The 24,078-nt window shown below is 53.3% G+C and overlaps 1 protein-coding gene across 5 annotated transcripts in view; it reads right to left on the bottom strand.

Annotated features, from left to right (window-relative positions):
• Positions 1-4,141: 4,141 nt before the first annotated feature.
• Positions 4,142-24,078, bottom strand: part of NOX5 (NADPH oxidase 5) — a 33,558-nt gene continuing 13,621 nt past the window's right edge. Inside the window, exons 10-17 of one of the 5 annotated variants that reach the window (XM_062206212.1) lie at positions 20,258-20,400; positions 18,496-18,681; positions 17,206-17,250; positions 16,679-16,803; positions 16,226-16,310; positions 15,101-15,200; positions 6,538-6,704; positions 4,142-5,833 (exon numbers count right to left, since the gene is read on the bottom strand). In XM_062206212.1, the coding sequence (XP_062062196.1) occupies positions 5,702-5,833; positions 6,538-6,704; positions 15,101-15,200; positions 16,226-16,310; positions 16,679-16,803; positions 17,206-17,250; positions 18,496-18,681; positions 20,258-20,400 (983 nt within the window). In that variant the 3' untranslated portion in view covers positions 4,142-5,701. Of the gene's footprint in view, positions 5,834-6,537; positions 6,705-7,933; positions 8,209-9,344; positions 9,409-15,100; positions 15,201-15,689; positions 15,890-16,225; positions 16,311-16,678; positions 16,804-17,205; positions 17,251-18,495; positions 18,682-20,257; positions 20,401-24,078 lie in introns of those variants that run through there. The other 4 variants (XM_062206214.1, XM_062206215.1, XM_062206217.1 and 1 more) reach the window with 4 other exon arrangements.

Genomic DNA, 24,078 nt, shown 5'->3' with positions numbered 1-24,078 from the left:
GCTTGCGTCCCTGCCATGCAGGGGGAGACCCAGATGGAGCTCCAGGCTCCTAGCCCAGCCCTGATTGCTGTGGACATTTGGGGAGCGAAACAGAGGACAGAAAAAGATCTCTGTCCATCTCCCTATTTCTCTTTCTCTGTTTCTCCATCTTTCAAATCCACACAAATACAATCATCAACATTAAAAACGGGATGCACCCACTGGGCTGAAGCCTGGAATACAGAGGTAAACATAGCTCCGATGAGGCAGTGGCTGCCTCCCCTTGGGAAGAGCAGGCTCCAGGGTGAGCCCCTGCAGGCCATGGGGGTCTCCTCCCAACCCTTGGAGGGGTCCAGAGCCAGGTCTCCAGGTCAGAGAGCAAGCCTTCCCCTGGGCCTTTGGGCCAACTGTCCCCTTTCAGGGTTCCTCGGGCCTCCTTCCTCCTGGGGGGCTGACAGACCCCCAGGCTCCCGGCCCGGTTGCTCAAGCACAGAGCTACCCACAGACACCACGCCCGTCATCCCACCTGCCCTAGAGCTTGGCTGTGTGATGGATGAGGCCCTCCGGCTCTCAGTCCCACAGAGCGCCTTTGAATAATAACTTGGCAAAATGACTCTTTTTTTTTTTTTTTTTTGCTTCCCCTATTTCTGATTCATTTGCTCTTTCTAAGTCATTCATCTCTTTTGAGTTAGAAGAAGAAAGCGAGAGAAGAATGAGGAGGAGGAAGTGGGGGAGGAGGTGACACAGAGGCACAAGGGACCATGGGCCCCCCCACCTCATTCTGCATAGGAGCTGCCACCAGCTTTTTGGAGTGACTTTGAGGCAGCTCCACTCTGCAGGTGGGGTTTGCAAATCAAACCTGGGCTCTGGTTGTGGAAGAAAGGCTGGTGCGGGTGGTTTGGGGGAGGGGGAGGGGGCACTCTTTCCAGGGCTGCAGAAGTGGACTTGGAAGACAGCTGCCTGCTCCACCCCCTTGCCCAAGCCTTCAGGGCTATCCAAAGCAGAGAGGGCTTGAGAAAGAAGAGGGGGAGGGGCGGGGCAGTCTCAGCGGCTCCCAGGAGCCCAGCCGGAGACAGACAGTGTGCTGCCCTCAAGGAGTTCACAGTCAAGTACATGGGTAAATGCAGCACCATGCAGCACCTGTGTTAGAAGCAGCCTGTGTACACACAACACTATCAGAGGGAGGAGGCTGTCCATTCTTGCTAGATGGGAGCCCTGGCGGCAGGCAGGGGGCTCCAAATGGCAGGCCCGGTACTTGTCGGGGGTGGGGGAAGGTGTGAGGGGCACAGTGTTGGGGGGAGGGGTGTGGCACTAAGTGGGGCCTGAGAGCATCAGGAGTGAGATGACCAGGTAATGACACTGAGGATGGGTCCACTGTCAGTGGGTCCTGGGTCAGGGCTGGGGCGACACATGCGTGCCAGGCCAGGGGAGTCATCCGGCTGGGGAGGGGGTGCGGCCAGTCCTGCACTTGTGTGGAGGGTGGACCCCAGCTGGCAGAGGTTGTGTCCTCAACCTGACAGAAACTGACTTAGGCACGGAGCCAAGGCAGGGCCCAGGGGGAAGGGGGTGGGTGTGAGGAGCACTGGGCAGGCCCGGCTGAGCAGGCTCAGGGCCCCTCCTGTGGCCGCCCTTGGCCAAAGCCTCTGTGGAGCCCAGCCAGGTGTGTGTGGGGGCATGCTGTGGTAGTCTCTGGGGACCCAGAGCTCGCAGCATCCAGTCCCAGGGAACACACTGCAGGCGCACGTATGAACTTGCATTGAGCAGAATATGGCTCCTCTTTTACCAAAAAAAGAACCACATCCCTTTCTCCCTGCTGTGCGGAAACGCCCTCCTCCCTTCCTCCCCTCCTCTTTGACTCTCTCCCTCCATCTTTCTCTCCTCTCTCTCTCTCTCTCTCTCTCTCTCTCTCTCTCTCTCCATCCCTTTCTTTTCCAGCTACAGGTGCAGGGAGGACCCAGGTGGCACACGTGCTGGGTGGCCAGGTTGGGAGGCCGATGCTTCCTGGGAGTCCAGTCTGCTTCCAGCCCTCTGCCCTTACTCTTGGGTGTGTTTCCCCTGGGGATGGATTTCTTGGTTAATTTTGCGTCACCTAACGGTAAAGACAGATCGTAAGAAGGTGAGAGGAGCATCTATTCTGTGAAGCCTCTGCACCCCAGGCCTCTGGACTCAGCGCGGCTGGGTGGGCGCTGGCCGTAGCCCTGTGGACACCACCTCCCTCCCCCTCCCCCATCTGCCCAAGAACTCTGCGTTCTTCCTGCGCCAGGCTCCAGCCTTCTAGTCTCATCCTTGGGTCTTCCAGGGCCGGCGACTTTGTGTCCTCAATCTGGGTAGCCTCTCTTCCTGCAGCCCATGTCCTAGACACTTGAACTTGAGAACGAAGGAGCAACCTCAAGACAACATGGCTGAGCCTCTCTGTGTTCTGTTGCATCCTTTACACAGTTACAGGAGCCAGACGCAAGCGCACAGGCTACACAGGTAATACCCGAAGGGCAAGGCACACAACCTTGCCGCTGAGCTGTTCTCTGGGTAGCACAGAAACACCCGGAGCAGGCAGGAAGCAAAGCCCCCTCCCATGCTGAGCCGCTGGGACCTTCTTGGGGCGCGGCCTCTCAGGTCCCCCTGCGGCCAGCCGTTTATCCCCACGTGGCACAGACACGGTCATCTCTCTTTTTGTCTTACAAATAGGATTATATAAAACATCTACTGCTTGTTTTCTTTTCTTTTACATAACATTGCATTTTGGGCCTCTATTTAAAATAAAACCATCAAATTAATAAATGCTCTTCACAGACTTCACAGAGGAGCAAAAAAGCAACAACCGCCACACCCCCAAAACCCAAACCCTCCCCTGTCCGCCTCCCGTTCCCCCCTGCGGGGCACACAAAGGCACTTCTGTGTGTTCTAGAAAGGACTCTGCACCCACAGGTCTGCAAACGTGGTCCATTCTCAGACGAGGAAGCGCCGGCTTGGAGGGCTCCCATAGCTCACGGCAAAGGCAAGTGCCCGGCTCTGCGTTTTCCACTGTGCACCTGTGTGTCCGGTGTCTCCGGGTGCCAATCTCTGCAGGTGTCTCCAGTCCCTCCCTGGTGTTGACCTTGCCCACAAGGCTGGAGACAGCCCCTCAGCCTCCCCGCCCAGGGCCGCCCCTGGCACTCGTGCAGTGCTCTGGGTGGGTCCTGCCGAATCCTTTGTTTCATTAACGTCTGCTGGCCCCACTGTCACGTTGTTACCAAAGAAAGGCGTGGACAAAGGCAAAAGTGACAATTAGAGGCACAACAACTCCCTTCATAGGCCCCCTGCATGGTGGGGACTGACAGGTTATGCCCACTCCTCTCTGCTCTGTGCTACATTTGGGGGCCACAAGCCTGCCCCCGGGGTGTTCCACCTCCATGATGGGGGGCACAGCCCACTCCCAGCGCTCCCTTTTTCTGCAGGTAGTCGGAGCTTCCTCTGGTTTCTGTGGAAACATCTTGATGGACAGGGGCCTCTGTCCGTGTGCTGCCCGCCCTGACACCCGCGATGGCTGGAACCCTGTCCCGGCCGGCCTGCACGGCTCAATTGGTCCTCGCAGATGAGCACTGTCGGCTGGCCCTGCCCGGACCCCTACTGCCCCGACCCCTATCACCGCTGGCCCTGGGCACAGGCCTCGCCTCCCCGCCCCACAAACCTCCCGCGATCCCTGATTCTGCAGCGCCCTCTCGTGGGCACCTGGCGCAGTCTCGAGAGAAGACCCAGGGCGCGGACTCGCGTGGAGGCAGCCTCGTGGGCTGGTTGTGGCTCCCAGAGCCCCGTTTCCTACTGCTCCCTCCCGCCGCGCCGCACAAACAGCTGCCAGCGTGCCGTGCGCGTAGAGGATCGACAGGCGCTCGGCGTGGGGCGAGGCCAGTCCAGGGCCAAAGCGGCGTCGCCAGGCCCCTAAGTGACTGCCCTTTGTGACCCATGCGCCCCAGAGTCGGGACCAAGGGCCTGGGGTCCCCATGGCGCTCCCAAATCCTAGGGGGGGCGGTCCTTGCCCCGGGCTGACTAGGAAGGAAACATGGCCCTGTCTGGAGACCCCGGCCCAAGAGCCCCGCCTGTTTCCTGCCCCAGGGGGCGGAGGCTCTGTGCCAAGCTGCGGAAGAGCCTCCCCCCCCCCCCCACCCCCGCGTCTGCCCGCGTCTGCCCAGCCACCCTGCCGTGGCTACTTCCTTCACGAGGGCTGAGCGCCAGCTCCTCTTTCCCCCACAAACTTGAACGTCTGCCCAGCCCTTGGGGTGCTCTGCCCTTTCCCCAGGGCCCCCTTCAGCTTCCCCACCGCCTATTCTCTGGGAACAGGTCCCCCCAACACACTCATCCATCTTGTTTCAGTGCCACCTGCAGGGTTCCTCCCTGTGCCCCAGCCCCACCTGGAAATAGGGATGCCATCACCATGGTCCCCACCCAGCCTCTCTCCCTGTCCCTCCGCCAGGGGCTTCCACTCCATGGAAAACGAAGGTGCCAGCTGCAATACCACTGGCGCCTGCCCGAGTCCAGTGGCTTTGGGGAGGGCCGGTCAGCCTGGCTGCAGACGGAAATGCGCTGCTGGGTGGGGAGGGCAGGGTGGGTGCTGTCTGTCCCTGATCGCGGTGCCCCCATCTCTGCAGGTGCAGCTCTGCCAGCCACTCCTGCCCAGACAGGAGCGAACAAGGGCTGCAGCCCGGGGACACAGGGGCCTAGAGGAAAGGGCAGAGACACAGAGACCACACAGAGCAGGAGGGGGAGGGATGGCCAAGGCTACACCATACAGCACGGCTGAGCAGAGCTCTGCCTCCCAGCCTGCTTGATTGACAGGCGGATGGCTTCCCATGGCTGCACCGACAGCCCACCCGGAGGCCGTCTCTACCTTGTGTCCCTAATGATCAGCTCCCAGAGAGAGAACAAGGAGGCCAACACAAACAGCAAGAAGGGAAACTGAGACACACACCTGGGGTGGGGGCATGCTGTTCACGTCTCCCTCTGAGGACAGATCTGGGGGAAACACACACTCCAGCTCTCATCCCCTACACCTGCACAATCAGACGCTCTGGGCATGGGCCCCAGGAGTCTGCATCTAAATGCTGAGTGGCAAATGTCCAGCCACTTTGAAATGACCAGGAAGGTCAGAAAAACTGGCAGGTGCGAGAGGGAGGGACTGGTGGGTAAGAAGCACTAGGGCAGAGCGTTAACTGAGACGTCTCGCAGCTGGGTGACACTTCTGCACTTTCTGTACATCTGGGAATTTTCCTAAGAAGCTGCTGGGAGTGCCTCTCCCAAGTTACTGGATGATCGAGCAGGGGCGGGGCTGCTGCTGGAGAAACACTTGCTTGGAGGCCCTGGGCCGATCTGAAGCTAGGAGCTTCTTCCGGGTCTCCCAGGTGGGTGCAGTGGCCCAAGCACTTGGGCCATCTTCTACTGCTTTCCCAGGATATAGCAGAGAGCTGGATTGGAAGTGGAGCAGCCAGGACTCAAACCGGCGCTCATATGGGATGTCAGCACAACAGGCAGAGAGTAAGCCCACTATGCCCCACAGCACCAGCCCCTCCTTGGGTTCTGATGCAAGTTTGCACTGAAGTCCCCTTGCCCGGGTCTCCGTGTTGAGCAGGATCAGGTGGTCCCTGGGCTTTGTCCTGCCTGGCAGGTGGTCTGAGGCTGGTCCCTGTGGGGCACTTGCACCAGAGAAGCGGATGAACCGTCTGGGCTGGGGGCTGAGCACGGAGCACAGGGGCTAGAAGTTCTCTTGGAAGAATCTGAAGTGGAAGTCCGCGCAGTGGGCCCGCAGCACCTTGGCCAGGGCTGGGGAGCCACAGAAGAAGACCTGCACCTTGCCCTTCTTCTCAGCGGCCACTTTCTGGAACACCTGGAGTCCGCGGGGTTGGGGGAGAACACAGGAAGGGGTGGTGAGATGGCCAGCCTGCCGGAAGTGAGCACGTGATGGTCCCAGCGTGAGCACCCCCATACACAGAGGACATTGAGGAGTCCCGAGATGCACCTGCTGTGCTTGACTGTAGAGCCTGCCCTTGGCTGTTCATTTAAGGGCCACTGCTCAGCTCCCAACACAACCCAGGAGCCCAGGCAGGGGCCAGGGCCAGAGATAAGCAAGAGCCAGGCCCTGCACTCCGGGATCTGCCTCCGTGGAGGACATATGCAGCAAACCGCAGGCAGCAATGGGGTGCCATAACAGACACGCGTGAGGCCACTTGCTCCCAACTCCACGCCCCGACTGCTCAGGAGAGAATAAAAACGATCAAAGCAATCTGAGAAAAAAAAATGGAAAGATTGCAAATTCTTTGCGTCTTGGGCCTCAGTTTCCCCACTTGGTGACAGGAGGAGCTAAGACTCAATGTCTGCCGAGGATCCAGACCTCTTGGGCTTCCTCCCTCTGGGAGCCATGGCCGGCAGGGCCCTGATGGGTCCGTGGGCTAACGTCCTCTGTGAGCGAGCTGGGGTTTGCTGGCCCGCTCTGCCATCCTGTCTGGCCCGTGACTGCAGGGCCCCTGGCTGCTCGTCCCCTGATCTCCTGGCTGCGCCTCGGCCTCATGAAGCCCTGCAGGCTGCCTTTACCTTGTTCCAGTCCGGCCGGCCAGGCTGCGTGCGGGTCTGGAGGCCTGTGATGGAGTCCTTCTTCTCCTTCTCGGCCAGGAGGTCGAGCGCCATCTGCAGGCCAATGGCCTTCATGTCATTCTTGCCCAGGGCAGAGGTCATGTACATGTGCAGCTCCAGGAGGCGGTCTGTGGGCGGGGGGGAGGGCGTGGTGCTGAGAGGCTGGTGCAGCCACGGCCTCGCCTGGAGCGTGGAGCGAGACCGAGAGGTCTTGGAACGCGTGCCTTCAGCCAACCATAGTTGCCAGAACCTGTCACGGGGTCGGGCTCTGGAGAGGAAAGACGGCCCACGGCTTGAGCTGGGCCCACTACGTACAAGATGCACGCGAGCTCCTTAATACTCACTGCCGGCGTGCGCCTTCCGAGCACTGCACAAGCTAAGCCTGATTATAGAAGGGGCCGTGGATCCCAGGGCGGCCAGCATGGGGGTCCTCGGGCTCAAAGCTCATGCCCTTCCGTTTCTGGTCGTGTCCATCTCCAGAGTGCTTGGGGACATGAGCCAAGCGTGCGTGGAAAGGGGTCAGGTCACAGGGCTGAGGGAGGCACGAAGGGCGCAGACAGCACACGCCACTGATGGGCAGGGACAGGCTCCAGCAGACGGAGGGGTGGGGTGGGGTCAGGTCTCAGGGGCAGGATTGGGGTGGGAGTAGGGGGTGGAAGAAGGCAGCCTAAGAAGGGAAGGCAGGAGCAGAGGAGAGAGGTAGGAACAGGCGCGGCTCAGGGTGACCGCCTGGCTGGTGTGCAGCGGTGGGCGGGGAATCTCTCGCCTGCTCTGCCTCCATTTCTGGCCCCGTGCAGGGCTTTGGGCCGTCTCTGTGGCTTCACCTGCCGCCGCCCTCGGCCCATTCTCTGCTGCCTTCAGGTCCCAGCCATGTGGCAAAGCCAACGGCCCAGGAAGGGTACAGTTGTGTCACAAATCACCTGGGCCTTGGCATTGCCGGGTGGTATGGGCCGGAGGGAGAAACGCTACAAGGAAAGCCCACGCGAGGGGTCGCAATCCTTCGTAGCCCTCCCTCGGAGTCTCTGTGCCCCCGAGGTGGGGGGGGGCTGAGAGGAGGGGACAGGAGGCAGCAGGGTGGCAGGGGGAGAAGGGAGGGGTGGGGCCTCTCCAGACAGCCGTGTTGGAGCAGTCGTCCCAGTTCTGGAACATCCACAGGAAGGAGAGAGAACAGCCATGCGCACAGCTATATTCACTTCAGCTTTGTTCATGACATCTCGAACAGAAGGCGGAAGATTAAGCTATAGGATTGAGAAACGGTGGACCGGCCTCGTGGCGCAGCAGGTTAAGCCACGGCTTGTGGCGCTGGATGCATCCCATCTCGGAGCACTGGTTGGAGTCCTGGCTGCTCTGTTATGGGTCCAGCTCCCCACTAATGCACCCAGGAAGGCAGCAGAGGATGGCCCAAGTGCTTGAGCCCCTGCCACCCACGTGGGAGACCCAGATGGAGCTCCTGGCTGTTGGGGCTGTTTTGGGGAGTAAACCAGCAGATGGAGGCTCCTTCGCTCTTTCTGTCACTCTTTCCAATAAGCAAATTTTCTTTGTAATCATAAGCCACAAGTTCTTGCATTCAAACCTCGCTGTATAAAGTTGAAGCCAGGACCTACAAGTTCCAGCTGCAGTTAATGAGAAACCCTGAAAGAAATCTGATGTAAGAAACTGTCGGCTCAAGATGCTCTGGGAATGCAAAGCCCTGGGTTGGCTCCACCCCTTTTGTGTATGCACACGAGGAAGAAGCAAACAGCAAATATTTATATACCAGCAACTAGACGTTTTAAATTCAATTGAAACTTCTCCTCTAGCTTGTCATCATAAAATTAAGTTCCTAATGAATTCATATGCGTAAGAGCATTGAGGATGAAGTCAATGCTATCTAAATATTTGCTGTGATTGTTCCGGGCCAGGCGGGGCGGGAGCCTCGCTGTGATGGTCTAAGCTTTATGAGCCATCTCCCCGGAGGGTCCCCTTGAACTTCGGGCTTTGAATGTTTGTTATGGTAGACTGTCTGTCTGAATATTTCCTGCAGAAAACTGCGGGTTTCATTATTTGAACTTGTAAATTGTGTTTATCGTAGCGATTTGAAGTTATTCATGAAAACCTTGTGATAATTATGCAGCCCAATAAGATCTATTTCCAGGGAACTCAGCCAGTGGGAAAAACTACCTCAATTCTCTTAAAGTTAAAAATGTATCTTGTGCCCCTGAAATAAAACAGTGACCCGGAAGAAGCTGGGAGACCCATAAGAAGCTCCTAGCCTCTGGCTTCAACCTATCTGGGAAGTGAACTAGCAGATGGAAGATATCTGAGGATCTTGATTCATTCTAATTCTCTCTCTCTCTCTCTCTGTTTCTTTCTCTCTCTCCCACCTCCACCATCTCTTCCTCTCTCTATATATAACTGACTTTCAAATAAATAAATAAATAAATAAATCTTTTAAAAAAAAACCTTATTATATTTATAAAGAATTTGTATTGGAGCAAAAGGAACCACGTTTACTCTTCCACCTTAACCAGCAGTTTCCAGCAGATGCAGAAGGACTGGAATTGCTGCGAGAAGGGAGACCAATGAGGTCAGCACACCAGGGCCAGCATCTTGCCTGGTGCCAGCGTCTTGGCGATGAGGGTCAAAAACTGGAGTGCAGGGAGGCCAAGGGAGCTCCACTCTGCCAGGCACAGTATGGGAAAGGGGACTTGCAGAGAGAAAAAGGGGGAAGGAAGGGAGAAGAAAGGCAGGGAGGGAGGGAGGGAGCGAAGGAAGGGAAGGGCAGACGGCGGGAAGCTGTGGACTCAGTGACTCGGAATCTGCATCAAGTTCCCCCTGAGTCCTTGGCCGCACCTGTGTAGAAGAAAATGACCCAAGAACACAAGGGCGAAAAGGAATGGAGAGAGCTTGCACTACACAGGGCGCTGGGTCGTGTTATATCAGAAGTGTATCCCTTGGGGGCTGGCGCTGTGGTGTAGCAGGTAAAACCACCGCCAGCAGTGCTGACATCCCATATGGGCACTGGTTGGAGTCCCAGTGGCTCCACTTCCGAATCAGCTCTGCTGTGGCCTGGGATAGCAGGAGAAGATGACCCAAGTGCTTGGGCCCCTACACCTGTGTGGGAGAACTGGAAGAAGCTCCTGGCTCCTGGCTTCAGATCAGCTCAACTCTGGACTTTGTGGCCAACTGGGGAGTAAACCAACAGATGGAAGATCTCTCTCTCTCTCTCTCTCTCTCTCTCTCTCTCTTTCATTCTCTCTCCTTCTTTCTGTGTGTAACTCTGACTTTCAAACAAATAAATAAATAAATCTTTAAAATAATTAAAAAAAAAATAAGAAGTGTATGCCCTAGTGCTGGAGCTAACTTAACCCTACACTAGGGACTGCTCTGGATGCTGGCAAAACTGGAAGCATGTCTTGAAAAAACCCACAGAATCCTAAAGAACTAGGTACCAGAAAGGAGTGCAGGATGGTTTGAAGACATATCACAAAATCTGCAGTACAATGGGAGAGCCACAAAGTCTGATAGCCAGGCATGCAAAGACACCAGAGAACAGGATTCAGTCGGGAGAGTCCTTGGAAACAGACCTGGGAGTGGCAGCGATGAGGGATGATGGATTGTTATTCCTGTGCTCAAGGACAGTAGAGCAAAATGGACAAAACAAACGTAATGAGGAAAGAAATGGGAGACATGCACGAGACCCAAATGGCACTGGTGGGGAAGGAAAATACAATAACAGAACTGAAAAACCCACTGGACAGACTCAACGGTGGCTCTAAGTCTGTTAGATTTCCATTAAATGCTAGAACCAGCTTGTGGACAGCTGTTGTCACTATGTTGTCACTGCCTGCTGGGCTTTGGATGAGGATGAGGTGCTGCAGAAGAGAGCAGCCGTGAACTTGAAGATGCGGCAAAAGAAAGCATCCAAAATGAAGCAGTGAGAGGGAAAACACCCCTGTGACCCGTGGGATGCTATCAAGCTGTTTAACACACAAGTAAATGGAGTGATAGGAAGGGGGCAAAGACACAGAAAAATACATGTATGTGGGCCTGCGATGTGGCATAGTGGGCTAAGTCTCTGCCTGTGGCACCTATGGATGCTGATTCTAGTCCTGGCTGCTCCTCTTCTGATCCAGCTCTCCACTTATTCCTGGGAAAGCAGTAGAAGGTGGCCCAAGTCCTTGGGCCCCTGCACCTGCGTGAGAAACCCAGAAGAAGCTCCTGGCTCCTGGCTTCGGATCGGTGCAGCTCTGGCCATTGCATCCATTTGAGGAGTGAACCAACAGATGAAAGATCTTTCTCTCTGCCTCTCCCTCTCAAATAAATATTAAAATAATAAAATCTTATTAAAAATAAAAAGAAAAAAATACATATGTGAAGAGAAAGTAGCTGAAACTTTTCCAGCTTGGTGAAAATTATAAGCCCATATATACAAAAAGTTCAATGAACTCCAAGTATAAGGAAATGAAGAAAATCAAAGCGAGACACATCATAAGAAACACTGAAAACCAATGGCAAAGATAAAACCTTTGAAGCAGTGAGAGAAATAAACATTCCATACAGAGGAGCAAAGGCCATAGCAACTGGCCTCATGTGAGAACCTATGGGAGCCAGAACACAACAAAGACATTGTGAATGAAAAAAAAAAAAGTCAACTGGGGACAATCTCTTTCACAAACCAAGATGTGATAAAGATTTCTGTTGACAAATAAAGCTAACAGAGTTTATCACCACTACAAGAAATGACAAAGGCAGTTCTTCAAGGAGAAGGAAAATTACACCAGATTGGAAATGTTTATGCACAAAAATGTGAAAAGAACCAGAAATGGTATTTATTGGTATAAACATAAAAGATATTTTTTTATTTTGAATATCTTTAAAATATAGTAGTTAAAAAAAAGATCAGTGTATTGCAGGGTCTCTAACACAAGTAGAAGTAGGGTGGATGACAAGACAGCCAAGGGCAGGAAGTGCAGTCACGTGCCACTCACCAACAGGCAAGTGCTTCATCTGGTGATTCTGCCACAGTGTGGTCACACAAAGCTCGCTGGCACAGATCAAACACTCCATGTGGCCTTTTACATTCGAGAGACGAATGTAGTGGCGAACACTATGGTGAGCACTGTGTTATGCTGCTGGCATAACCCAGCATCCTTACAGGCAACATTGGTTTTTAGAAGTGGAAAAGACACACTCTAAAATAAGCAGAAATGTATATTATACTAAACAGATAAACAGTAGCATAGTCATTGTTATCAAGCATTATGTGTTGCCCATAACTGAATTGCTATACTGTTGTGTTTCTGGCAGCCCAGGTTTGCTTGTCCCAGCATCACCCCAGACAAGGAAGTCATGATTTTTGCTACAACGTTACAAGTGGCTACCGTGTCAAGAGAGAGTAGGGATTTTTCAGCAGCATTGTAATTATGTGGTTCACCATTGGCCACAAAATGTTATGTGGCACTTGAGTGTTTACTATGGTAAAGATGTTATACTAAACAGCTGTAAGAAGTTAAACCCTAGAGCAACCACTAGAGCAATAAAATAAAACAATAACGTATACTTAATAATCAAATAATGGAGAAAAATGATTATACAAATATATAACTAATACAAAAGTGGAGAGGGAAGGAGGAGAAAAAGAACAAAGAAAGGACAAACAGAAAACAAACGATGGTGGATTTGAACCCAATCATATCAGCACTCTCCCTACCCATCTTTCCACAGGTCCTGCTTTGTGTCCTTTCTGTAAAACTGTAAGCCCAAGCATAACACTTTCCTGAGTCCCTTGAGTCGTTGCAGTGAATCATTTAGCCTGTGGTGGGTGTGAGAACCCACACATCGCAGCCCACTGGTGAGGAGTCTGAGTGACCTAACAGCTGGTACCTGGAGCGAGGGCCGTCGTGAAGGACTGAGCCCTCGCCTTGTGTGGTATCTGTGCTAACTCGGGCCAGTTACGAGTAGAATGACATTGCAAATACCAGTTGGTGTCAGAAAAAGCTTACCAAAGAGCTTTGAATAAACAAAGCCAAGGAGAAATAGGTAAGTCCACAATGACAGCTGGAAATTTAAACACTCCTGTTCTGTTAACTGACAGAACAAACAGATAAAAGTCAGACATGAACAGCATTTTTGGCCCACCTGATCACTTGCAGAACAGTGGAATTGCACATTCTCCTCATGTGCTGAGGGAATAATCACCAACAAAGACCATACTTCAGGTTATAAAACAAGTTTCCATCAAATTTAAATGAACATGTCCTAAAAAAATGCACTCTCCCTCTACAACACAATTAAATTAGAAATCAGTAGTGGAAAGAAAGTTCCAAATGCTTTAAAATGAAACAAACTTATAATTGGCCTATGGATCAAAGAAGACATAACAAAGAAAATAAGAAAACATTCTGAGTGAATGATAATGAAAATGCATACAATAAAAATTTGTGTGAGGCAGTATTCTTTAGAAAGAAATTTATAATATTAAATATATTACAAAAAAGCAAGGTCTTAAGTGTTAAGAAATTAGAAAAAGAAGAGCAAATTATATGCAACATAAACAGAAAGATGGAATTAAGGTGATAAATCAATAAAATAAGAGACAAAAAATTGAGAAATCAGTGAAATTAAAAACTGACGATTTGGGCTGGCACCACGGTTCAATAGGCTAATCCTCCGCCTTGCGGCACCAGCACACTGGGTTCTAGTCCCGGTCGGGGTGCCGGATTCTGTCCTGGTTGCTATTCTTCCAGGCCAGCTCTCTGCTATGGCCAGGGAGTGCAGTGGAGGATGGCCCAAGTGCTTGGGCCCTGCACCCCATGGGAGACCAGGATAAGCACCTGGCTCCTGCCTTCGGATCAGCATGGTGCACCAGCTGCAGCGCGCTGGCCACGGCGGCCATTGGAGGGTGAACCAATGGCAAAAGGAAGACCTTTCTCTCTGTCTCTCTCTCTCACTATCCACTCTGCCTGTGAAAAAGTAAAAAATAAATAAATAAATAAAAACTGATTATTTGAAAAGGTCAATAAAATTGATAATCCTCTGATGTCCTGTTCAGGAGTGAAAGAGAAAAGATAAGTGACTAACATCGGGAATGAAAAAGGGGCATCACTACAGACCACACAGACATGAAAAGGATAATAAGATAATATTACAGATATTATAAAGCCAATACATTCAGTAACTTAAAAAAAGGACAGATTTATTGAAATGTACCAACAACCCAAGGTAGATTTAATGAAATATACTAACTACTAAAGGTAAGAAGAAATAGATCCAGAGAAAGGAAGAAAATTTTTTGCGAATGATATATTTGATAAGGTGCTATATCTAAAATATATAAAGAACTATTACAACTCAAGAATAAAAGAGACAAAAATCCAGTTAAAAAATAGAACAGGGGCATAGATAGATTAAAAGATGCCCAACACCATTAGCTATTGGGGAAATGCAAATCAAAACCACAATGAGCTGTTGCTCCATATCCATTAGGATGACTATAATAATAATAATAATGATAATAATAATAAACAGATACCAATGAGTGTTGGTAAAGACATGGAGAAACTGGAAGCCTTGCACACAGCTGAGAGGAGCAGCCAATTTGGAAAATAATCTGGCAGCCCCTCGAAAAACTGAACATAGAGTGAGCATGCTCAGATAACCCAGCAATTCTTCTCCCACGTGTTACCCAGCAGAAACGGGAGTGGTCATCGACAGAATAACTTGGATGTACATAGTCATTGCACCTGTATCCAAAACAGCCCCAAGGGGAAGTACCTTCCATGTCCAACAACAAGGGAATGCAAAAGCAAATTGCACTATATCCATAAAATGGAATACCACTCACCAACAAACTACGCATTGAAACAAGCATCTTTCATCTGCTGGTTCACTCTCCAAATGGCTACAACAGCCAGGGCAGGGCCAGGCCAAAGCCAGGAGCCAGGAGCTCCATCTGGGTCTCCTACATTGAGTAGCAGGGGCCCAAGCACTAGGACCGTCTTCTGCTGCTTTCCCAGGCACATTAGCAGAGAGCTGGATCGGAAGTGGAGCATCCGGGACTTGACCCAGTGCTCACATGCGATGCTGGTGGTGCAAGGAAGACTCAACTTCTGCTCCACAGCACCAGCCTCAAGGAACCTAAATGTTTAACAGTGCCCATTTCAAATGAAAAATTCATCATAAGAAGAGAAATTACAAAAATAAAGAACTATACTTTCATAAAATGAGAATTTAAAAAAATGAAAAGGGGAGGGAAATCCTTTAAAGTGCCTGGAGCGACTTGCACAGCTGGCTGGGATTATGTGCAATTCCCCTCTTTCTCTTCCTCTGTTTTTCCACTTTACAAAGTGTTAGCTTTTAGTGGAATCTACCCCCACCCACCTTTGCTAACGATGGAATAAACACCTTCCCAAAAAGTTCCTGAGTTTACTTTTAAATGGTTCGTTTTATGCTATGTGAACCTCACCCTGATTAGTTATTAGAAAATGAAGACCCCAAGTCCCCTGCCCCACGGCACTGCCCTCAACTCCTGTCCCTCTCCTACCTCGCTCAGCTTCCTTGGCCTGCTCCATCTCCAGCCTGGTCAGTAGGCTCACAAACCACTCAAAAGCCCTCTGGTCTCGGTTGATCCAGATGAAGTCCACCTGCAGAGAGCAGCCCTTCGTTCAGCATGGCCCCTCCCAGGCAGCATGCTCACCTCTGTGGTTCCTGGAGCCCAAATGCCCACGCTGGTGACACGGGACAGGCATCATCACTGCCATTCAACACAGGGGAAAATGGAGGTGAGGAGCCTTTCCCGGGCCACAGAGCCACACAGGATGAGAGCCTGCACTCCTGACTCCAAGGCCAGCATCGTCTCTGTTGGTTATAGCAAGCAGTGCTTAGATACTAACAGAAAAAATAATTAGTTATTCTGTTAGAGGTTCCCTTAAGTGGCCTATGTACAATAATGGATTTCTTTTTTTAAAGATTTATTTATTCATTTATTTGAAAGTCAGAGTTACACAGAGAGAAGGAGAGGCAGAGAGAGAGAGAGAGAGAGAGAGAGAGAGAGAGAGAGAGAGGTCTTCCATCAGGTGGTTCATTCCCCAGTTGGCCACAATAGCTGGAACTGGGCTGATCTGAAGCCAGGAGCCAGGAGTTCCTTCCAGGTCTCGAACACAGGTGCAGGGGCCAAGGACTTGGGCCATCTTCACTGCTTTCCCAGGCTATAGCAGGGAGCTGGATTGGAAGTGAAGCAGCTGGGACCTGAACCGGCACCCATATGGGATGCCAGCACCACAGGTGGCGGCTTTACCTGCTATGCCACAGCTCCAGCCCCATGAATGGATTTCTAAATGCAAAAACACATTTTCACTTGTAAAACCTCTGTGGGGTCATGGACAGCAGGCAACGTGGCTGTAACTGACTCCAGATGACCTTTCAAGCTCACAGCCTCCAGTGGGGGTCTCACTGGTAGCAGATGGCCGACAGGAGACACATGGATAGTGAGGGGCACCAGGAGAACCCAGGGTATCTGGGCGAGACAGGTGGCTTGTGGGGAGCTAAAGGACCCCAGGAGGGGACGGTCATCTGTCCCTCCCCACCTCTGCACGGGAGGACCAGCTCTGTTCCAGGAGGTGTCCTGGGGAGAAATTTGAGAGGCCTGCCTGCAGGAGGCAGCACTCACCTTTCGCAGTTTCATGTCCTCGTCCTGGATGCCACTAGTCCAGGAATGCTGGCAGTTGGGGCAAACTCGCTTCCTCTGCTGGTGCCTGAGGTAGGAGGAAGGGGGTTTTGGATCCGGGGTGAATACAAGACTTTTCAGCACCCCAAAGAGCAGTTCAGGAGAGGGTGGCAGTGTCTACTCTAAGAGGAAGGGGAGGGATGAGACGCACAAAATGGACAGCGGGAAGAAGAGCAGGAGAGAGAAGAGGAAATGCTAGGAGGGGAGCAGGTGGAAGGGGAGGAACGAGGAAGAGAAGGGGGAAGGGGAGAGGGAGCACAACGCCCTGCACTTGGCCCAGGGCCCAGGAGTGGCCACGCCTGGCTGCCCCTCCCTCACCTGTACAGGGCGCCCTGCAGGACGGCGCACCTGCCTCACCTGTACAGGGCGCCCTGCAGGACGGTGTACCTGCCTCACCTGTACAGGATGCTCTGCAGGATGGAGGCGAAGGGCGTGATTCCAATGCCCGCCCCAATCAGCACCGCGTGCTCTGAGGCGAAGATCCTGCGGGTGGGGCTCCCATAAGGGCCGTCGATGTAGCACTGGGCATGGGTGGGTGAGAGGGAAGAGAGCACCCCGTTATACTCGGGCCATCATCCTGCGGCTAGAACCAGCGGCTCCTGCGCCAGTGCTCCTGGCACTTGCTGTGTGCCCAGCACGAGTCTGGGGAGAGCCCTGGCAGGTGCGAGTGCAGATGTGCTGAGATGGGACCCAGCAGTGCCCCTCCTCTGCACACGGGGTGCTAAGGAGCTGCGCACGGGGCTCTCTGCACTCATCCCCACCCCTGGAGGAGACATGGGCAGAGGATGGGGCTGGGCAGCATGCATATGAAGAGCAGGGGGTGGGGAAGTTGGGCCGTGGGGCTTTGAGGAGCACGGGCACCACAGCCACAGTGGTGGGGAGGGGTGGGGGTTCTCGGCCATGGCCAGCCTGGAGCCTCTCACCTTGATGTTGCAGAACTGGTGGTTCTCGGAGGGCATCTCGGGGGCCTGCAGAGAGTTAGGGGGGCTCTGGGGTTCGGGGAAATGACAGCAAACCCGATCGTAAGCATCTGCCCGTCTCTGGGGTGTGAGTACTGTGACCACAACGACCACGGTAGCCATCCCTGAGAACCTCCTCGCTGGCTCTTATGGTCCTGTCCAGGTCAGCACCCGGCTCACCTCTTAGCTCAGCCCCCAGCCACTCCCACCTTCCTTATCTCCAGCTGCCTGGGACATTCTTCTCCCTCTGCCTAAATCTCCCTTCTGCTGCCCCTGCCTGTCACTCACCCTGCACTGTCCAGCTCATTGGAAGTAGAGCTTTGCTCGGCTGCTCCAAGAGCCAGTGTCTCCCACCCTGGCCCAAGGCTCCACCCGCCTAGCCTAGTCTCTGCTCTGGGGCTGCTGGTGCGTGCGGCTCTCCGAGGCAGCACCTCCTCTGTCTGCAGTGGCCGCCCACTGCCTCCAGCTGTAGCCCCCATAGACAGACAGACAGATGGACAGTCAGAGCCAAAGCCCTTCCTTTGGAAGTTGAAGGAAGCAGAGCCCAGAGTGGATCTGAAGGGACCTGAGACAGTTGTGTCTGCTGAGGGAGGCAGAGCTGGGAGAGGGCCTCCCAGCCAGCCAGCCAGTCTCACAGGCCCTGAGAGAGGAGCCAAGGCTGGGAGTGTGGACAGGACTAGGCCAAGATCCCACAGAGCCAGGAAGAGCCCGGGGCCGGGGCTGCCCGAACAGGGCCATCACATCACAGCGCCTGGCTGCTTGGTCTGGGGGCGACAGAATTTTGCATTCCCCACAGTGGTGGACGTGAGCTTGGCTCCCCTGCAAGTATCTCTAATCCTTCTGATGGCACCCAGAAAGCCTGACACTGTGCCAGCACCTCTGGAGCACCTGCTAACTCCTTTTCTTTTTTTAAACAAAGTGAGAAAGGGAGGGAGATTGAAATCGAGAGTAAGGGAGCAGAGGAGTAGGGGAGGCGGCCCTGGCTCGATTTTCATGGATTTTACTTTCAGAGCGATGATGCTTTGTTTTCTGTTAAACACGGCCATCTAAAGAAGCCTTTTTAAATGTAATTAAGCTTAACAGTGCCGTGGGGAAGTAAGAGAAACATGCAGTAGGCAGTGTTAGTGGCAGGTGGCTGGTGATGGGTTGCAGCCACAGCAGGGGCTGTGTGCCACTTCCTGCATGCAGGCCAGGCTTCCCAGCCTCTGGGAGATGAGCCAGCCCACTCCCCCACCCCAGCTCCCACAGCCTTACCGGGGCTGCGGAAGATGCTGTCCATGGTGCTGCAGCCTCTCTCTCGGTCCCAGTGCACGCCCGGTCTTCACCGCCCTGCCAGGCAGGTCCTTCCCTGTAGGACACCAGGTCCACGACGGCGTCCTTGGAGGTGGCCACTGTTCCCTGGGCTGGGGCCCCGGAATGGACGGGCTGGGGCTGCACACCCTGTTTATTTTTGTGATGGAAACCGCTTTAGGATTTAAATCAGAAGATGGATACGTGCTAGTTGAACACAATCCAGATACTACAGAAACAATGACACAAATCGGTGAGAAATGTTTTAGACAACATAACCACGCTTGACCAGCCTTGCACACGAGTATATTGGAATGTAGATCATCCTTTAGGCACCTTCTATCCTGTGAGAGGGATGATCCCTGGCTGGGAGTCTGGACTGGCTGCACTGTCTCCCTATGCTGAACCACTGTCCCCAAGGAAGTAGTCTTTCCCAGCAGCGCCCCTCGTCCCTGCGTTATTCCTCTGTGTTACACTCGTCGCCACCCGCCTGGTCGCCTTGTGTGTTCTGTCTCCCCAGCAGGGGGGCGTCAGGCGCTAGGCCTACTTGGCTCAGCTGCGGCCTGGAAGACAGTCACTGCTGTGCTGGATCCATCTGCGCCAAAGGAACGCATCCAAGCCAACTGCTGTAGCTCTTGCGCACCTGCCCGAAGAGCTTCTGAGAGCCGATCTCTAACAAGGGAACTGCTGGGCTGGGGTGTTCCTGTGGAACACGCTTGTCTGTACGGCCAGGCTGCTCCTGGGAAGAATGTGCCAGTGTACTCTGTGGCAGGGGTGCCCCCAGTCCCCGGCAAACGGCATCCCCATGTGTCTACCCACAGACCTCCGGGGGTGGAAAGTCCTTCAGGAAATGTCCCCTGTTGAACAGCAGAGGGCGCTCTGCCTGCCTCTACCGGCCCCAAGCTCTGCTTCTGGTAGGGTTCTGGAAAGGTCCTCTGGTCTGGCCATAGGGATTTCACCTGGACTTTAAATTCTCCCCTGGACTTTAAATTCCCCAAGAGCAAGGCAGGGCTGGGCCAGGCCTGGGGACTTGTCTGCCTTTGACCTTCAGCAGGTTTCCAAACTCCTGTTAATAGGTCTCCAGCCAACAGGTGCAGGCTGCTGAGTTTGTACCCAGCCTCCCTCAACCCCCCTTCTAGCCTTACTTCCTGGGGAGCTGCTCTGGGCTCTCCTCAGTCCTCCAAACCCTCTGGGGCACTAGCACCTTGCCAGTTTCGTGGGTTTCAGTTGGGCTCAGAGATAACAAGGTTGACATTGATGATGGCGATGATGAAGGGGGCCCACCGGGGCCACCCTGCCCCTGCCCCTCAATTCTCAAATAGTTACATGCTCTAATCCAGTTGTCCTTAAGAGACTCGTATGAGCAAAGTAAGGCCTGGAAGGAAATTGCCCCCATTTGACAGATGAGCACACTGAGGATGAGTGAGGTAAAACGACTTGCCCAAGGCCATACATTTGGCAAGTGTGGCAGCACGAACTGGAGATGATTCTGTTTGCCCCTTTCCATGGTTGCTCCTGCCCCTCAAGGCTGTGCTGGATCTGGGGTGGCCAGTCCTCAAGGAGGTTCTGGGACCACACAGTCAGCAGAGGCCAGGACCACGAGGGCTGTCACCCAGCCCGTGTACACAGCAGTTGCTCCATGATTGCTGTGCACTGAGCAGGAAGAAGGCAACTTGGTGCGCATGGGTTTGCCTACTGAGTCTGCCCCTCCCCTGCGGCCACCTACCTGGGGCCTCCTCTGGCTCTGTCTCAGCCTCAGACTCCTCGATAGCCTCTTGGGACCAAAGCCCACGGGGTCCGATGCCTGGAAGAACTCGTGCAGCCTGTTTGTCCACTGGCCTTCCGACCGGACGTGCAGCCAGATGGTGTCTGAGCAAGAGACGGGAAGCAGAGCAAGGGCTGTGCGGGCCTCTGACAGGACATGGGCTTTGCACCGCGGGAGGGGTCAGTGCTGGCCTCAGATGCTTGAGTCCCAGTGGCAATGTCCTTCCTCAGGGTCAAACTAGCTCCACAGGGGCCGGCGCTCTGGTGTAGCTGGCAAAGCCAGTGCCTGCAGTGCCGGCATCCCATATGGTCGCCTGTTCGAGTTTCGGCTGCTCTTCTTCTTCTTCTTTTTTTTTTTTTTTTTTTTTTTTTTGACAGGCAGAGTGGACAGTGAGAGAGAGAGACAGAGAGAAAGGTCTTCCTTTGCCGTTGGTTCACCCTCCAATGGCCACTGCAGCCGGCGCACCGCACTGAACCGAAGCCAGGAGCCAGGTGCTTCTCCTGGTCTCCCGTGGGGTGCAGGGCCCAAGCACTTGGGCCATCCTCCACTGCACTCCCGGGCCACAGCAGAGAGCTGGACTGGAAGAGGGGCAACTGGGACAGAATCCGGTGCCCCGACCGGGTCTAGAACCCTGTGTGCCGACGCCGCAAGCGGAGGATTAACCTAGTGAGCCTCAGCGCCGGCCTCAGCTGCTCCTCTTCTGACCCAGCTCTCTGCTATGGCCTGGGAAAGCAGCAGAAGATGGCCCAAGTGTTTGGGCCCCTGCACCCGTGTGGGAAGACCCAGAAGAAGCTCCTGGCTTTGGACTGGCCCAGCTCTGACTGTTGCAGCCATTTGAGGAGTGAACCAGCAGATAGAAGACTTCTCTCTCTGTCTCTCCCTCTCTCTGTCTGTAACTCTGCCACTCAAATAAATAAATAAATCTTAAAACAAATAGACAAACAAAAAACAACCTAGCTCCACAGCCAGGGCACTCAGACATCCCAACTCTCCCAGTGCAGCCAGTGAAGCTGAATAAGGGTTCCGTCTCCTCTCCCCAGGCGTGGGTCAGAGTTTCTGAGCACACTAGGAACTCCTTAAGGGTGAGGGCCCTGCCTCCTCCACCAGGTGGGGTCGCTCCCACCATTCAACAGCTCCGCATTCAGTAGGTGCTCAAGCCATGCTGAGACCAACTGCTCTCATTGTACCCCACATCTGAGGTGTATGTAGCAGGTGTTTACCAAGGTCCTCTGTTGAGTGGGTGACAGGTGGGAAGGAGGGGCCAGGTGTTCCCCTCTGCTGAGGGAGCCAACATCAGAGCGAGGAGGACCACAGAGGGTCTCCTGCTGAGTCCCTCCCTCCTTCCCTTATTTTTCTAAACCACAGACTCCCTGGCTGTACTGGGAAGGCAACGGAGCGTCTCTTCCTTGGGATACAGTTTTTCAACATACAAATTCACACAGAAATCATAGCAACACAGAAATCATAAGACAAGGTTTTGGAATGCTGTCACCACAAAGAAATGACAAATGTCTGAGGTAACAGATACACTAATTACACTGATTTGATCATTACACCGTTATATCCATTGTGCGTGAATCAAAATGCTACATTGTATCTGAGAAATTTGTACAATTACTATGTGTCAATTAAAATCCTAATAAAGAAATTACAGAGGAAGCCAGTTGTAACAGCTACAAAACATTAGCAAATGTTATGGTTTAAGACTACATTGGCTCCTTTGTCGGTAAACGTCGGTGAATTCACTCAGCTGCAGCTGCTCTGCGGAATCCCACTCCGGGACACCAACAAACTGAGCTCCACACAGAGTGGGTGTATCTACCACCCACGCAAGCTCATTCAGCTTACTGAGGGAGACGCAGGACTCGTGAGACAGATGGATTCCGAGCGGAGACCCTGAAGAGAAGCCTTCAAGAACCAACCAAGGAGCCAGTGCTGTGGCATGGTGGATCACGCCAGCACTGACACGACAGCATCGTGCATTGCGGTGCGGAGTCTCCACTGCCAACCCAGCTTCCTGCTAATGCACCTGGGAAGGCAGTGGAAGACGGGCCAAGTGCACGTGCATAAAGGAGTAGATGCTAAAATAATGATTAAAAATATGGTAAATATGTAAACAAATAGTGTAATCATTTACAAACAGTATAGCCATTTACCATCATTAGCAAGCATCATTTCCTATTCATAACTGTATGTGCTAAATGTCTATGTGATGGGCAGTACAGTAGGTATCTTTATGCCAGCATCACCATATCGTGATATGATGATTGTTAGGATGTGAATTTACAATAGGAATTTTTCAGCTCCATTATAGAGGGTGCTTCAAAAAGTTTACAGAAAACGTGCATTATAAAAGAGCTATGCCTGGGGCCAGCGCTATGGCCTAGTGGGTGAAGCTGCCACTTGCAGTGCCGGCATTCCATCTGGGCACTGGTTCGAGTCCTGGTTGCTTCACATCTGATCTGGCTCTCTGCTGTGGCCTGGGAGAGCAGTGGAAAATGGCCCAAGTCCTTGGGCCCCTGCACCCATGTGGGAGACCCAGAGGAAGCTCCTGGCTCCTGGCTTCAGATCAGCGCAGCTCCAGCCATTGTGGCCAGATGGGGAGTAAACCAGCAGATGGAAGACCTCTCTCTCTCTCTCTGCCTCTCCTTCTCTCTCTGTAACTCTGACTTTCAAATTAATAAGTAAGTCTTAAAAAAAATGCTATGCCTGCACCCAAATAAACTTTAGCTTCTAACTCCATTTTCCATGAACTTTGTGAAGTCCCCTTGTATCTTACAGGACCCCTGCCCCTACCCCCCATCCATGCAGTCTGTCGTGGATCACAGCGTCAGTAGGTGGTGCACGACTGTAGAGAGAGATCTGGAAGGCTATGCGCCAAACAGAAGGGTTGTCTTTGCATGGATTTGTTGGAGGGATTTTCATTTCCCTCCGTACATTTCTATATTGCCCGAACTTTCAGAGAACATAGATGTTCTTTACAAAACATAAAAGGAAGGAAAGGTAGCCCACCTTGATCACCCCCAGCCCAGTCCATTGTACATCCAGGACAGAGGTGCGAAGCCCCACGTGGGCTGGTGTCTGCAGCCTGAGCTGTAGGAACTGAGCCGGGGGTCCTGCCGGGCTGGGGCGGGGCGCAGCCCTAGTGGAACTCAAACTTGGAATGCGGATGACTCAGGGAGTCCCTGGCACCCTGGACACCCCTCCCCTCACTGAGCCCAGCAGGGCTCTCGCTGTAACAGAACACCAACGCCACCTTACTGGGCACAAGCACTGGGGGAAGCCACCATTGCCAGGCCAATCGCTGGCCTGGCCAGGAGTGCAGGGGTCCAGGTGCCAGCTCCAGCAACAGCCTGGGACCAGAAGGCAGGCATGCGCATAGGTGAGAGTTGGAGGACAGCTGGGCATGGCACGGAGGGCTTAGCAGTCCTGTGGGTGTTGGGGACCCAGGCAGAAACGGGAGTGGTTCAGGGCTTGGGGAGAAGAACACAGGCATTCCACTACCTTGGGCTCCGTATGGCTCAGGCTCAGGCCATGGAGAGGAGCCTGGCCTCCTATCACAGCCCCCTGGAAAATGCCTGCGGTGCTGCCCAACCCAGCCACTCCTCTGCTTATGGACCACCCATGCTGGGGCTCCCACTGTGGCGCAGTGTGTTAAGCTGCTACTTGCGAAGCCGGCATCCCATAGCAGAGCGCTGGCTGGAGTCCAAGCTGCTCTGCTTCTCACCCAGCTTCCTGCTAATGCGCCTAGGAAAGCTGCAGACAACGGCCCAAGTGCTTGG

The sequence above is a fragment of the Lepus europaeus genome, chromosome 11, assembly GCF_033115175.1.
Source record: "Lepus europaeus isolate LE1 chromosome 11, mLepTim1.pri, whole genome shotgun sequence".
NCBI lineage: Eukaryota > Metazoa > Chordata > Mammalia > Lagomorpha > Leporidae > Lepus > Lepus europaeus.
Note: the sequence above shows the minus strand (reverse complement) of the source record. Positions and strands in the feature narration are given on the sequence as shown.